Source organism: Pelobates fuscus, chromosome 2, assembly GCF_036172605.1.
Source record: "Pelobates fuscus isolate aPelFus1 chromosome 2, aPelFus1.pri, whole genome shotgun sequence".
Classification (NCBI taxonomy): Eukaryota; Metazoa; Chordata; class Amphibia; order Anura; family Pelobatidae; genus Pelobates; species Pelobates fuscus.
This window is the reverse complement of record NC_086318.1, coordinates 193,384,975-193,400,275: the sequence shown is the minus strand read 5'-3', so window position 1 is coordinate 193,400,275 and position 15,301 is coordinate 193,384,975. Positions and strand designations below refer to the sequence as shown.

At 41.1% G+C, this 15,301-nt stretch overlaps 1 protein-coding gene across 1 annotated transcript in view; it reads left to right on the top strand.

The window, feature by feature from the left end:
* Window positions 1-15,301, top strand: part of PGM3 (phosphoglucomutase 3) — a 35,900-nt gene that overhangs the window by 1,665 nt on the left and 18,934 nt on the right. Inside the window, exons 2-3 of the mRNA XM_063441143.1 lie at window positions 10,113-10,311; window positions 10,397-10,581. Coding sequence (XP_063297213.1) covers window positions 10,114-10,311; window positions 10,397-10,581 — 383 coding nt within the window. The 5' untranslated portion in view covers window position 10,113. The remainder of the gene's footprint in view (window positions 1-10,112; window positions 10,312-10,396; window positions 10,582-15,301) is intronic.

Here is a 15,301-nt window from a genome sequence, read left to right as displayed (position 1 = left end):
ACAGACATACTAACACAAACGCAGACACATACACAGACATACTGACATAAACACAGACACATACACAGACATACTGACACAAACACAGACACATACACAGACAGACATACTGATGGAAACATACACTTAAAGACATACTGACACAAACAGACACATAAACTGACAGACATACTGACATAAACATACACTGACAGACAAAGTGACACAAACACAGACAGACATACTGACATAAACATATACAGACAAACATACTGACATAAACATACAATGACAGACATACTGACACAAACACAGACATAAACATACTCAGACAAACATACTGACATAAACATACAATGACAGACATACTAACACAGACACAGACATAAACATACACAGACAGACAAACTGACATAAATTTACACTTTTAAACTTACCCTCTAGCTTCCTACCTTGGAAGGTGGTTCCCCAGTGTCCAAACTGAGGCTGTTGTGATCTGCTTCTCCCGGCACAGGCTCCCTCCTTCGTCTCCTGCGCGGCTCCCTCCTTAGTGGGAGGAAGTGACTCGCAGCCGTCACTTCCTCCCAGCACTGCCGAAAAGCAAGGGTGTTAAAGGGCTACAGCGTGTGACCGGGCCCCTGCTTACAATACCCACCCGGCGGCCCCATGGGGGAAAATTGTTGAGGGCAGCGAGATCCACGGGGCAGTTGCTTTGGGCCCCCCAAGAGTAACTGGGCCCAGGGCAGTTGCCCCGTTTGCCCTGCGTTAAAGACGGCCCTGATCTCAGCAAAGGAGGCGAGGCCAGATGGGAGGAGTCCCATGCGGTGCTGGAAAAAGGTGAATAAATCATCTTTCTAACCTGAGGTAAGTGGTCCGACCACCTAAACGGTAGTTTTAGAACTATAGTGTCAGAAATACACATTTGTGTTCCTGACACTATAGTGCCCCTTTAACTTGCTTTAGACGTTTCTATTTCCTGCTCTATAAGTTTAACTTTAATCACACACAGAAGGCTCCTGCAGGGTCTAGAAGGCTATTAACAGAGCAGGAGATAAGAACTTTTAAATTAAGAGCAATAAAAGAAGTTTAAACATTAGATCTTTCATTACAGGAAATGTTAAGGAAACTGCAAGTCACATTCAGGGAGATGTGACTAGGACTATATAAACAAAGTGATTTAGCTTGGAAACGGCAGTGGGACTGCAGGGGCATGATCTATATACCAAAACTGCTTCATTAAGCTAAAGTTGTTTTGGTGCCTATAGCTGATTTGGATAATTCTACAACTTATAGTCACAGCATGGCTTATTTTGCCTCCGTTTTGGAATTCGGACTCAAATCGGTAAATGATGGTGTATATACAGTGTTTTTATTTTATTTTTTTAATATAAGATGTACGTACCCACGGCACATTTTGCCTGAATTTAGAAAAAATAAATAAAAATACCAGTACATACTATAATGACATTCCGTTTGTGTGTATACCATAAAAAACTTTTCCCGCATGAGGTCAGGAGCCATCCATTCCATGATTGGAGGGCAGCATTAATCTATATAGGTAAACATGTAATATACTAATGATGATAATAGTGTTAACAGCACTAGACACAGGAAAGAAAACTGTTTCTTAATTTTGATCTTTCTGATTCCTTATGTGGAATTGCCATATAGAAGCATACTACACAGCTGACAGATCAGAATTACGAAAAGCACTTTTCCTCTCCCCATGTCCCTTCCTTTTTTCATCATGTCACATTTTCCCCATGTCCCTTTCTTTCCTTATGCATATCACCTTTCTCCATGTGACCTTCTCTCCCTATCAGTCTCTTCCTTTCTCTAGCAGCATTTCCTTTCTCTTCCTGATTGAGTTCCATTGCTTTAACCCTTTTTTTAGCATTGTCTCCCTTCACTGCCACTCTCATTTCTGCTCACAGACACATACACTCCTAAAGACACAATTACAGTACACATACACACACCTATACTGGCACATAGTTATACAGAAACACAAACACACTCATGCAGACACATAGTCATACAGACACACATGCACATAGTCATAAAGACGTCCATACATACATATAAACACACTCATACAGACACATAAGTTATACAAACATATACACACTCATGCACACATTGAAATTAAGTAAGGGGACTTCCATGAACATCAGAAGGTAAGAGTGACACCTTACTTACTGGGAGGGCCTTGGTCTTTGGTGTCACTAGTGAGCTATGACTAGCAACTTGCATAAGTTCAACACAACGCTTCCTTACGGCCTGCTCTGTACTCTATAGTGACATCATGCATCACTACAGTCCAAGTTGCCGGGGGCAGTGTGTATTAATTGGATGTATGATGCGGCATGGCATTCCATAATTTGCAGCAGTTTGCTGCTGGGCCAGCTAATTGCCCCACTGGGCCTTAAAGGGACACTATAGTCACCTGAACAACGCCTCACTGCTCAATCCTCTGCCATTTAGGAGTTAAATCCCTTTGTTTATGAACCCTAGTCACACCTCCCTGCATGTGACTTGCACAGCCTTCCATAAACACTTCCTGTAAAGAGAGCCCTATTTAGGCTCTCTTTATTGCTTCTGTTCTGTTTAATTAAGATTTTCTTATCCCCAGCTATGTTAATAGCTTGCTAGACCCTGCAAGAGCCTCCTATATGTGATTAAAGTTCAATTTAGAGATTGAGATACAATTATTTAAGGTAAATTACATCTGTTTGAAAGTGAAACCATTTTTTTTTTCATGCAGGCTCTGTCAATCATAGCCAGGGGAGGTGTGGCTAGGGCTGCATAAACAGAAACAAAGTGATTTAACTCCTAAATGACAGTGAATTGAGCAGTGAAATTGCAGGGGAATGATCTATACACTAAAACTGCATTTATTTAGCTAATGTAATTTAGGTGACTATAGTGTTTCTTTAATATGTACTTATATATTGATAGTCGCTATATACATACACACGGAATATAGGATGCAAATAGTTAAAAAAAAAAAAACACTTCTGAAAAAATATAGTAAATTATATTTTATATGTCCTTAAAGATGTGTAGTTATCAAATCTATTAGAGAGGAGCAATACTGCAAATGAATAAAGTCATCCCCAACCTCTAGTACACCAGACTGTGACAAAAGCCTCTAAATCCCCCCCCCCCCCCCCCCCCAAAAGAAACATGGCAGCACTAGCATGAGTAATACCCAAGCTAACCAGAGAAAGGGAGTAAGATACATAAACCATAAAACACAAAACCTCTTTACCAGAATCTGCATCTACCGACAACGTTTAGGGATATTCACTAACCTGAATTTTTGCTAACCGAAATAGCAAAACTGAGGCAAAATAGTTGATATAAAACAATTCTCCAATCCAACCATAGTCACAGGCTATTTTACCTCAATTCTGCCATTTTGTTTTAAAGGACCACTAAAGGCACCCGGACCAGTTCCTCTCAATCAAGTGGTCTGGGTGCAGTGGCCCTGTAGTGTAAACCATGGTGTTTTAAACCATGCAGTTTTATAGAAAGTGCAATGTTTCAATTGCAGGGTTAAAACATCTCTACTGGCTCTCTTTCTGGCAGCCATTAGAGGCACTTCCATGTAGAGCAGCATTTGATTGGCGCAGTTACTGCGCATGTACACGAGTCTCCCCATGTTTCTCAGCCAAGGAGGCAGAGCATCAGGCCAGAGACTTGCATGAGCTCTCCTTTCAAACCCTCACAGGCTCCAGGGGGTGTTAAATAGCTAGATTAAAACTATAGCAAATGTGTATCACTATTGCTGTAGTGCTCCTTTCATTTGTGAAAATTCCATGTTTGGTGAATAACCCTGCTTATGTCCAATTTAGAAGTGTTTGATAAATGTAGACAGTAACCAAGTAACTGCATGGCAAATATAGTCAGAAGAAACTTGTGGTGCATCTGATTATGGTACTAAAACTTCCCTTGTAGAATGAGCTCCTAAATTGGTAGGCCAATGCCATGGATATCCATCTGAGAGTGGTTGTAGATAACATTCTATTTTTAAAACTTTTTTATTTTCATATTTCATATTCAAATATACAAAAGAACATACATTGACATAAGATCACATTTGTACATAATACATACTAGTTTATAAAGTTTGATCATTATGTATCCTTACAACACCCTTTAAATCATACAACCTTGATGTAAAAAAAAAATATTGCCTTGAATGCTCCAGGGGGAAAAAAGAGGGAGACGAGAGAAAGGAGGGCAAATACATGCAGTTCTATCAAACTTTCACAATACAGTAAAGACATTATTACACACCGACAAAGAGGGGATGGGAGGATCTCCTACAGCGCAGTTAAAAAGCCAAAGGAAAGACAATATGAAGCTTATACACACAGATACTTGTAGATAACATTCTTATCTCATCCCACTGGAAGGATGGACAGAGAAGGAAGTCTCTAACCAGCTGGTCTGTTGAGATAGATGGAGAAACATTTGACTACGTCTAGCTCCTTGTGATTCTCTTCCGTTGGATAGAAAGCTGAAAGGATAATGTCCTGGTTGACGTGATGGGATTGTCTTTACACAAGATGGAGGAAGGGCAGTGACATGGAGGGTATTGCGCCTAGAAGACTTATAAAAGCATTTTTAGAAAGCTGGACTAGTACCTAATTGAGATTTCACAAGAGAATGCAACAAGTTAGCTATTCTTGAAATTAATAAGTCATCCATGATTCTAAACGTTTCTCCGTAGATCTGCTTTAGATAAGGCCAGAAAGAGGATATCTTTAAGTTAATAAAAGATGGGTTATCTCCGCAGTCTGATTTGTGCATTTAAAGGGAAGCTGTCACTACTATGACATTTACACCTTTTGAATAAAACATTGGAAGTCGTGTATCACTTTTTTAATTTCTTTTTTTTTTTATCCCTGGTCTTTTTTTCTTTCAAATTTATATGTATAAATGTTTAGAAAATTACATCGTAATCCACTTCAGACACCATTAAGCTAGGGCAAACATTGCAAGTGAAAAGAATAGAAACATTGTTTCTTGTCTCTTCCTTACTGTATGATTTCACTATATAGAAAGAACAGAGCATGAAACAATGATTGACATGGACCTAAGATGGAGGTGCACATTTACAGTAGGAGTGGATTTTTCATTTAATTTTATTTTTCACACAAAATAAATGTGATAAATTAAAGATAAAATGAAAAATAAAATGGTTATCATCCTGGCCAAAGCAGAATGTCAGAACCTTTAAGGATATAGGGCAATATGAACGTGGAACTACACAAGTCTCAGATTGTCCTAAACCATCAAATCTAGAGAAAACACAGCTATCTTTATCGAGACTAAATATCCTATCTTGAATCTTTGTTAATATGGAAATGTTAAAGATGCACTTTAAAGGGACATGCAATCACCTTGAGACAACGGTTTCACTCAAAATAATTTGCATTGAATAAGACAGTTGCCTCGCCACAGGCTGAAAAAAGTAGGTAAATATGATTTTTTTTTCACGTTTACCTGCTACGTCTTTCTTATGCCCACTCCAGGAGAGATTTAACCAATCAGTGTCCTATATCTGCATTGGGCATGCCCGGCAGATTTATACATGTACAGTTAGAAGATCTTTTCAACATGCAATATCCTGACAGGGGAAGAAGAGAGGGAGTCTGATCCTGACCACATGCCACTCATGCACCCTTTACAGATGTGTGGTGTAATAATAGTGCTGAAAATTAGGGATTTGGGTATGCATAGAATTTCATGTCTCAAACTTGGACGAGTGCCCCTCCTTTATTTTATCACCGCGCTCCTCAAGGATGTAAAGAAGGCTTGCGAGAGTTCTATTGATATAGTCTGGAAGAGGTACAATAAATGTGGCCGGACGTTCATCTTTAGTACATTGACCCGACCAAACCACGATATATGTGGGTATGTCCACCTCCTTAAGTCCATCTGTATGTAGTGCAGAAGTGGCATGTGATTTCTTTGATACAGCTTTGCGAAATCCGTTATCACTCACACCCAAAGATATTTTATCTGATCTTTGCACCACCTGAAGGGGAAAAGTTTTGTCAGAGCTTCATTCTCCCTCTATGGTACTGTTATATTTAACACCTCACACTTCGTAGAATTCAACTTGAGGTTGGAGAGGAAGCCATATGTTTTGAAATTTGGCCATCAAATTCGACAAAGTTATGCATGGTTGTTCAATAAAGAACATATCATCAGCATATGCCGATGTTTTGTGTCTAGCTCCATCACGCCAGAAACCCATTATATCTGTGTTACTTGCAAAGTGTTGTCCCTCGCTTCCTGCCCTGAGATAAAGCCGCTCTGGTCTAGATTAACCAGGCCCAATAAGTGTGGTTGAATTTAAGTGGCAAGTCCCTTGGCAAATAATTTAATGTCTAAACTCAACAAAGAAATGTGTCTGTAGCTGAAGCATGATTCTGGATCTTTTTCCTCTGTAGGCAGAATGGTGACATGGGTCACTAGAGAGTCTGGGTGAAAGGCTCCTCCCTCCATGATGGAGTTCAGAGCTGCCATGATATGGGGCAGCAGGAGGTTCTGAAATTATTTAGTACAAGAGTGTGAACCCATCAGAACTGGGTGCCTTTCCATTTTTTGCTTCTTTGACTATCTCCTACTCCAGAATTCCCACTGCATCCATATCTAGCATTTCCAAGACATTGTCTTTGAGGTAGGCCTTAATTCTATCAAGGTGCTCATCTATCAGAGTCCTCCTTTCAATGTTATTAGAGAGTGGAGTATGATGAGTTCTGCTGCAATTGATTCTGGGGTCAATTTACCTGAGGCCTGTTTTATGCAGTGCATCTTCTTCTTAAGCATGCGTGCCAATAGTTTGGTCCATTTATTTGTGTTTTTATAAAAGAACCCCTGAGATCATTATAGAGTGCGATAAAACCTGTGCATGAGGAGCCAAGTCAACTGCCTGCGAGCTTGCAAGAGCTCCCCATACGTACCTTGTGTCTGTGATTGTTTAAGGATTGTTTAAGGATTCCAGCTCTCCAATTCACTTAGAGAGGTCTGTCACTTGGACTTTGTTTTGTCACTTGTGCCCCCATTTAATGAATTAACCTCTGGTTACACATTTATGTGCCTTCCACAGCATGAGTAGAGACATTGAGAATGTTTCATTCTCTGCAAAATATTGATGCAAAGCAGTATAAATCTGATTAACAACCTTTTGGTTGTCTAGTAAGGCCTTGTTTAGTTTCTATGACTACTCTCGAGAATGGTAGCATGCTGAGCCCATATTAATTCTCACCAGATTGTGGTCGGATCACAACATAGATTCAAGTCTTGCCGAGATATGGTCCCCCTTTCTCACTTGTTGCACGAATATGTAGTCCGTTCGAGTATCTGTTATGTAGAGCGGAATAGAAGTCGTAGTCCCTACTGTCAGGGATAAGAGCCTGCCTGCAATCCACCAGTCTCAGCCTGAAGAGTGCCCTCCTGATCCTCCTAATGTTTCATTTTGGAGTGCTGCTTTGTCTTGTAGATGAGTCAAAATGGGGACCTAAAGTGACATTAAAGGGACACTCCAGGCACCCAGACCACATCTGCCCATTGGAGTGGTCTGGGTGCCAACTCCCACTACTCTTAACCCTGCAAGTGTAATTATTGCAGTTTTTTATAAACTGCAATAATTACATTGCAGGGTTAACTCCACCTCTAGTGGATGTCTACTAGTCAGCCACTAGAGGGCACTTCTGTGTCCATAGCACAGGGAACCTGTGCTAGAGCGTTGCTGGACGTCCTCACGCTGTGTGAGGACCATCAGCGTCTCTCAATTCCCATGCGCATTAGGTTTCCTCAGCCGGCGGGCGGGATCAGTCTCGCCTACCGGCTGATGTCATCACTGGGAGGAGCGGCGGTGACAAGAAACCATCGGCGGGGTCTTCACCCCTTCAGCTACCGGGGGATGGGTGGTGGGAGGGAGAGGGGACCTGCAGGGCCAGGAAAACGGATTGTTTTCCTGGCCCTTTAAGATCTCCCCCCGAGAATTCGAATGCCTTCAGCAAAGTTGGTTAGTTTACAGAGAACTTCTAAAAAGGAAATTAGTTTGTTCTGTATTAGGGGCATATACGGTGGCGAAGGAATATATCTGATCTGCCACTCTATCATTGACAAATATCAGCCATTGATATCTCTGATCGTTTTTGTATGTTGAAAATTAAAGTTGAATTCCCATCAAGACTCCATTGAAAGGTTCCAAAGTTTGCCTTCCTCTTACAAAAAAATGACAATCCAGATATCCTAGAGAGATTCTCTGTGAGATGGACATTTTAGAAGGCCTACAGTTTACCTCAGGTGGCTACGATTTCAAAGAACCTTCATAAAATTTCAAAAGACCTGTCCTCCATCCTGGCAATAGTTTTCTTCTGGCCAAATTGCAGCTGGTTCTCTTCCCTACTCCATCTAATCCATATAGTGACAGAGCCATGGGAGCTTTCTGTAGCACAATAGATGTTGGGAAAACAAGAACGTGCCAGAACCCTTTATGTAAATAGAAACACTTTCAAACTAAGGGCATGGAAGTTGCAAGGGTTGATCTTTTTGGGGAAAGGTATTAAAGAAAATGTTGTTGACAAGAAAATCTAGCTTAAAAATATACTTGCGTGTCTGGAATAAATTTCTGTCATGGCGAAAATTTTGACTCCTTCAATCCAGGAATTCTAGAATTTCTTCAAGCAGATTGCAATTTAGGTCTCTTTCCTTCCACTCTGAAAGTCCAAATCTCTGCACTTTATTTTTTCTCTTGCCCAGGATTTTGCCTCTGAAGCATTTATTAGAAGATTCTGAAAGGTTACATGCCAACTTCGTCCTCCAGAGCATTCTCATATTCCAGTTTAGTATTTTCTCTGGTATTGAATGTGTTATGCGCTGGACCATTTCAACCTCTGGAAGAATGTTCATTAAAACACATTTTTAGTTGCTATAACTTCAGCTAAAAGGGTTAGTGAAATTCAAGCCCTTTCTCCACCAAGACAAGGTTGCTCTAATTCCAAGGATGTCTTTGTACAAAAGTTTTGATTTAAGCAATCATATTGCCAACTTTCTATCAGAATCCTACCTCATCCACAGAATCTCGTTTTTCATTGTTAAGAAGATGTAAAGAGACCATTGTCCATTTATCTGGCCAGGATTGGCGTAATTCAGATTCTTTTCATTAATTACAAAGGGCATTCTAATTTTAAAGGTCTTCAAGCATCTAGAGGGCTATTCAGCTGATTTATTCTACCCATGGTGCAATTATCCCCACCCCAAAGTTAGGGCTCATTCTACTAGAGCTATATCCAGAGGATATCTTCAAGGCTGCCACCTGGTCTTTTTTTCATTAAACACTACAGGTTAGACATCTCGGCCTCAGGGGAAGCGTCATAGGGGGCGTAAGGTGTTGCAAGTACACATCTTAAATTCCCACCCTTCAGGGAGTTTTTTGGCTTTCTCCCTCGTGTACACAGGTGAAATCCTGAAATCTTACAATAATTATTTTTCCCTTAGTAGCAGCAGTACGAATATGTCCTCCCTTCTTGAATAAATTTGAATACTACTGAATTATAATTGGTTGCGGTGTATTTTTTGTATGGCACCAGCTTTACAGGTATTTATAGCCAAAAGGTGAAGGGATCGCTAAGATTTTAAATTGTATAGGCTACTTGTCCCATTCAGTCTGAACATTCCTCACATACTGTCAATAATACCAAGAAAAAATAATTTACAGTAAGTAAAATGTCTGTTTTGTTTGATCTTCAGCCACCCTATGTATAACCAATTATGACTGCAAAATGCTGTCATTTAGCACCAACCGAAGACACTTTATGTTTACAAAACATTCCGAATAAAAAGGTTTTAAAAAAAATGCAATTAAAAAAAATTTAAAAAATGGTGGAAATTGATAGGTTTATTTCCTAAACAGCGTATTGTGGAAAATTGACAAGCAAATTGCAAATTTGAGGTCAAAGTATTGTAATAAAAACTCCAACTTTGCTTTTTTACTCACCTTTGCTCAATTGGCTTAACATTTGCAATATCACCATTCCTGCACAGTTCATGGTATAGTAAAGAACCCAGTTATATAACACCCCTTGTCATGTCCATTTTCTAAACAGAATGGAAAAAGTGTTGAAATATTCATCTCGTCATCCCAAACCCGCTGGCCTCAGCCTTCAGTATGGCACAGCTGGATTTCGAACCAAAGCGGAACATCTGGACCATGTTATGTATCGCATGGGTCTGCTAGCAGTGTTGAGGTCAAAGAAGACCAAGTCTGTTATTGGGGTCATGGTCACTGCATCTCATAACCCAGAGGTAAAGCAGTTTACAGCTATATCAATTCATTATCCATTCAATCTGCAGACCATGTTATTTGATTTTTTTTTTTTTGTCTGTTCAGGAAGACAATGGTGTAAAACTTGTGGATCCTTTGGGAGAGATGTTGGTACAGGCTTGGGAAGTGTATGCCACAAACCTGGCCAATGCAGAGCAGCAGGAATTACAGACGGTAATGACTATCATAATCCAGCAGGAGGATATAAAGATGGACCAAAAGGCTTCTGTAGCTATTGGGAGAGATACAAGGTAGGCAGAACGGTTCTCTTTACGCATTTGTCATTGTACATACAGAAAATATGTTTTTATTTGAAATTTAAGAATCTGCTTATTTCCTGACCATCTCTCACCCCATTCTCACAGCTGAAATTGTACACTGCGTCACTGCAGAGTAATTTCTTAAGGATCACTATAGTGTCAGGAAAACAAAGCCGTTTTCCTGACACTATAGTGCCCTGAGGGTGCCCTCACCCTCAGGGCCCCCCTCCCGTGACACTGAAGGGGCCGTGGCGGTGAAGGGGCTCCCTCGGCACTGGTGACCTCTCCTCCCCGTCTGACGTCAGTGGAGCCGAATGCGCATGCACGGCAAGTGCTGCGCGCACATTCAAAGTGTCCATAGGAAAGCATTTCTCAATGCTTTCCTATGGACGCTCTGTGCGATGGATGCAAATTTTGCTGTAACGGATCCACTGGCACCCCGACTGAGTACCTCCGTTAATGGATGCTCCTAGTGCTTCCTGAGGACTCCAAGCACTCTGGCAGACACCACAATCACCGAATCCGAGAAACCTTCTAATTCTCCCAAGCATATGAATGCTGTAGACCATTGAATAGGAACCATACGAATAGGCTTGTACTCCTAGCAGTCAACTGGAACAGCATGCAATAAATCCTTCCCCCAATAATGAGACGACACATCACTTTGAGGGTAAAACAGGAACTCTGGACTGGCTCATCCAGCCTGGCTTTTATTACAATGATACACATACAGGCCACACCCAGGGGGAGGCATAAAATACCCAATCACATACATGGTTCAGCCCACACATCCCCTCCCCTCAGATAACATTAAACCCAATTATCTGGTACACCTTTTCAGCCAAGTTCTGGATGTACCCCAAAAACCGGGGGTACACCTTTAAATCCAGCAGCGCTGGATAGCCCTCATTCAGGGGGGAAACATATTCAAAATTCAAGTCATTCGGATGAACGGTTCGGGAGATATGGGGTTCCAAAGATTTGACCGACCGCATGGGTAAAGTATCCGAAAACAGTTCCATGCATTTTGGCCCTGCGGTCGGTCACAGACAAGGGAATGAAAACAGACGAATTGCCTGTGTTATAGAGCCTGGAGAGGGTTTGAATGAATTCCCTTGTTTGTGGGGTTCTTTCTACCGAACGGCGGGTCATTCGGTAGTTTCTATATGAATTTCTGGAAGTATGGAGGTCTCAGCGGTGTTTGCCTAGTCAAGTGTCCGATTTTAGTTCCAGACACTCGACGGCAAAACACCGCTGTTCGGTAGTTTAAGATGGCCGCCGCCACGTGTTCGTTTCCCGAATGGCGGCCACCCAGAGGACAAAGCATACATTACACTGATTGCCAATTACCGTTTGCAACATTGTTGCAAACGGTAATTGGAGGCACACTTATTCCTGGGTGGTCTGGTTGTTCGGTAGTTTCACTCAATATACTGAATGGAGTGATTCTACCGAACAATCAGATGAATGCTGCATACATATAACCCAGGTTAACTGAACACATAAATGCATACATGATATTAAAGGACCAAAGGCAGTATTACTGTAATATGCTCCACAGTCTAAAAGGTACAGTATCCCAAAAGTCCCAATATGTCCATCGATGATTTTAAAGGGCCAGTAGCAGCAATATAAAGTACAATATGTACAGATACTGAGGCCAGGTGGTCTCCTGTGCAGCATATTCTTCCACTGTCTGCAAAAGCCTGCTTATTTGTGATAACGCACAGATAACAGCAATCAATGCCACATACCTTGATAGAAACAAGTGTGTGAGGACTTGGAGCTAGGTTTTTCAAAACCTGTCATATACATATGTGTACTTCAAACAGACACCCAGGAAGGTTCTCTTACCTTGGATATTCCTCTGTCACCAGGCTGTGGAATTCCAGCAGACTTTGTACAGCCAGGGTATCCATTATTAGCACTCTTTTTCATAGCGTCTCATTGCATTATCAGCACTCCTTTGCACAATGCCTCCTTGTATTATCAGCACTACTTTGCCCAATGCATACTTGTATCATCAGCACTCTTTTGGGTACATATTACCTGCACCAAACATCCTTATATAAACTTACCTAAATGCTCACCACACAAATCTCCTAGATGTGACTTATTTGTTGGAAGGAAGCCTAAAATAAGCAGCTGGGAGGGACTGAAAGAACAGAGACCCAGGTGCCTATACTAGTTTTAATCTAAACTACTAATGCACTCACCTGAACCGTTGCAGGCCTGTGTTTCAGCAACAAAAATGGGGATTTGAACAACTGACAGCCTAAACTGTTTAAACTATAGGCTTCCATCTGTACCCCATATGCCATTCATCATCACCATACAAGGTGGAACACAAATAATAGGTATACCCCAGCAATCACAACTCTGTTGGGCCTCATGTATGCAGTGTACCGCTGTCAACCCTTCAGGGAGAGTTATAGGTTAGACTCCTCATTGATGAAGTAGGTACCCAGGCTGGCAACTCCTACACATGTACTGTTTGCTGGGTCTTCAGGGATAAAGGCTTAGACTCAACTGGGCCTCATATATGCAGTGGACAACTGTCATCACTTCCAAGAGAGGGAGGACAGACCCCTGGATGCTGAAGCATGTACCCAGGCTGGAAACTCTTACCGGTATGCTGTTTGCTGGGCTTCATGTATACAGTAGATCACATACATCCCTTTAGGGGGTACCCAAGCTGGCCTGCTGCTGGGTCTTCATGGATAAGAGGCTGAACCCTGGCATGCAGTGGACCATTTTCATCCCCTTCAGGGAGAGTTTGGGTCCGACCCCCGGTCACTAAAGGGGGTACCCAGGGTAGCAACTTTTCATCTTAGTGCGTATTGCTGGGTCTTCAGGGCTTAGAGGCTGAACCCTGGCATGGCTACAAAAATATAGCCTGGTGAGCATAAAAGAAAACCTTGGCCTGCATAAGCAGACTCCTTCCAAACTGCTTGTGAAGGACAGGAAAAAGACTTCCTGATGGGTAGGGGGAGGATCTATATATACCAGTTTCAGAGTTCTATTTCCTGTCCTTTCTGCTGTGAGGGGAGGAGCTACCATGATTAAATGCTGCCATGAATAATTGGTCAGAAAATACGTGTGTATGTATGTATATATATATATATATATATATATATATATATCTATATATAAATAAAAATATTACGCACAAACAGCACTTACACGGACGATATTATTGCTGCAATACTTTTTACTGTTTTGAAACACAAATATTTGTGTTCAGCGAAGTCTCCCGAGTATAACAGTAATAACTCATGTACAGGTTTTATGGTGTTTTCAAAAGTTAGAGCGTTAAATATAAGGCTTGTGTTTCATTTTTTTCACATTAAAATTCGCCAGATTGCTTACGTTGCCTTTGTGACCCTATGGTAGCCCAAGAATGAAAATTACCCCTTTGATGGCATACCATTTGCAATAGTAGACAACCCAAGGTATTGCAAATGGGATATGTCCAGTCTTTTTTAGTAGCCACTTAGTCACAAACACTGGCCAAAATTGGCTTTTTTTTGCATTTTTCACACACAAACAATTACTAACGCTAACTTTGGCCAGTGTTTGTGACCAAATGGCTACTAAAAAAGACTGGACATACCCCATTTGCAATACCTTGGGTTGTCTACTATTGCAAATGGTATGCCATTATGGGTGTAAATTTAATTCCTGGGCTACTATACAGTCTCAAAGGCAACGTAACCAATCTGGTGAATTTCAATTTCAATGTCCAGTCTTTTTTTGTAGCCACTTAGTCACAATTTCAAATGTAACGTGCTATATTTGACCCTGTAACTTCCCAAAACACCATAAAACCTGTACATAGGGGGTACTGTTTTACACGTGAGACTTTGCTGAATACAAATATGTGTATTTTATTGCAGTAAAAGCAATTAGTATTATGACAGTTAAAATGTCATGTAGAACTAAAAAAATAACATTTCTTATTTTCTCCCATTTTTTTCATATTAAATTATGTTTCATAGCTCAATATTTGATATTAAATGAAAGCCCTGTTTCCCCTGAATAAAATGATATATAATAAGGGGGGGTGCATTTAATATGAAAGAGGTGAATTACGGTTGGACAGACATATAGCGCAAATGCCAGGTTTTGTTTACGTTTTGTTTTGTTCACAACTTGTACATTTAGCTCAGTCCTTAAGTCACAACTTCTGGAATAAAAGGGAATCATGACGGAATATATCCGTCATCTGTCCTTAAGAGGTTAAGGGGTTAAAAAATAAAAATAAAAAAACCTGATGTGAACAGACTTGGTTCGTGGGATTTTATATTTGGTTGGGAAACTGAGCAGCCGCATGAACCGGAGACCACCCTGGAGCTTGTAAAGCCTAATTGCTACTTTGAGCAATTTCAACCCGCAGTGTTTTAAGTGTTCGCCTGGGTGGCCGCAATACCTATAGACGACCATGAGGTGGCGGCCATCTTGTTCGCATGAAAGCAGGCAGCGGTGTTTGGGCATGAATCTCATAGACCTGAAAACGAACACAGAAACTCCTGAACACCACTGGACTTCCAGCATCGCCTGCGTTCGGTTCTTTAACACTTAGAAAGGCGATGTTCGGTGTAAACGTTCCCATGGACAAGGGGAACAAGCTCCAGGGTAAGACTATTAATATGTTCAGTAGTTTGTTCGTTTTTAAACTACCGAACTAGACCGACCGCAAGCTTTGATTCTC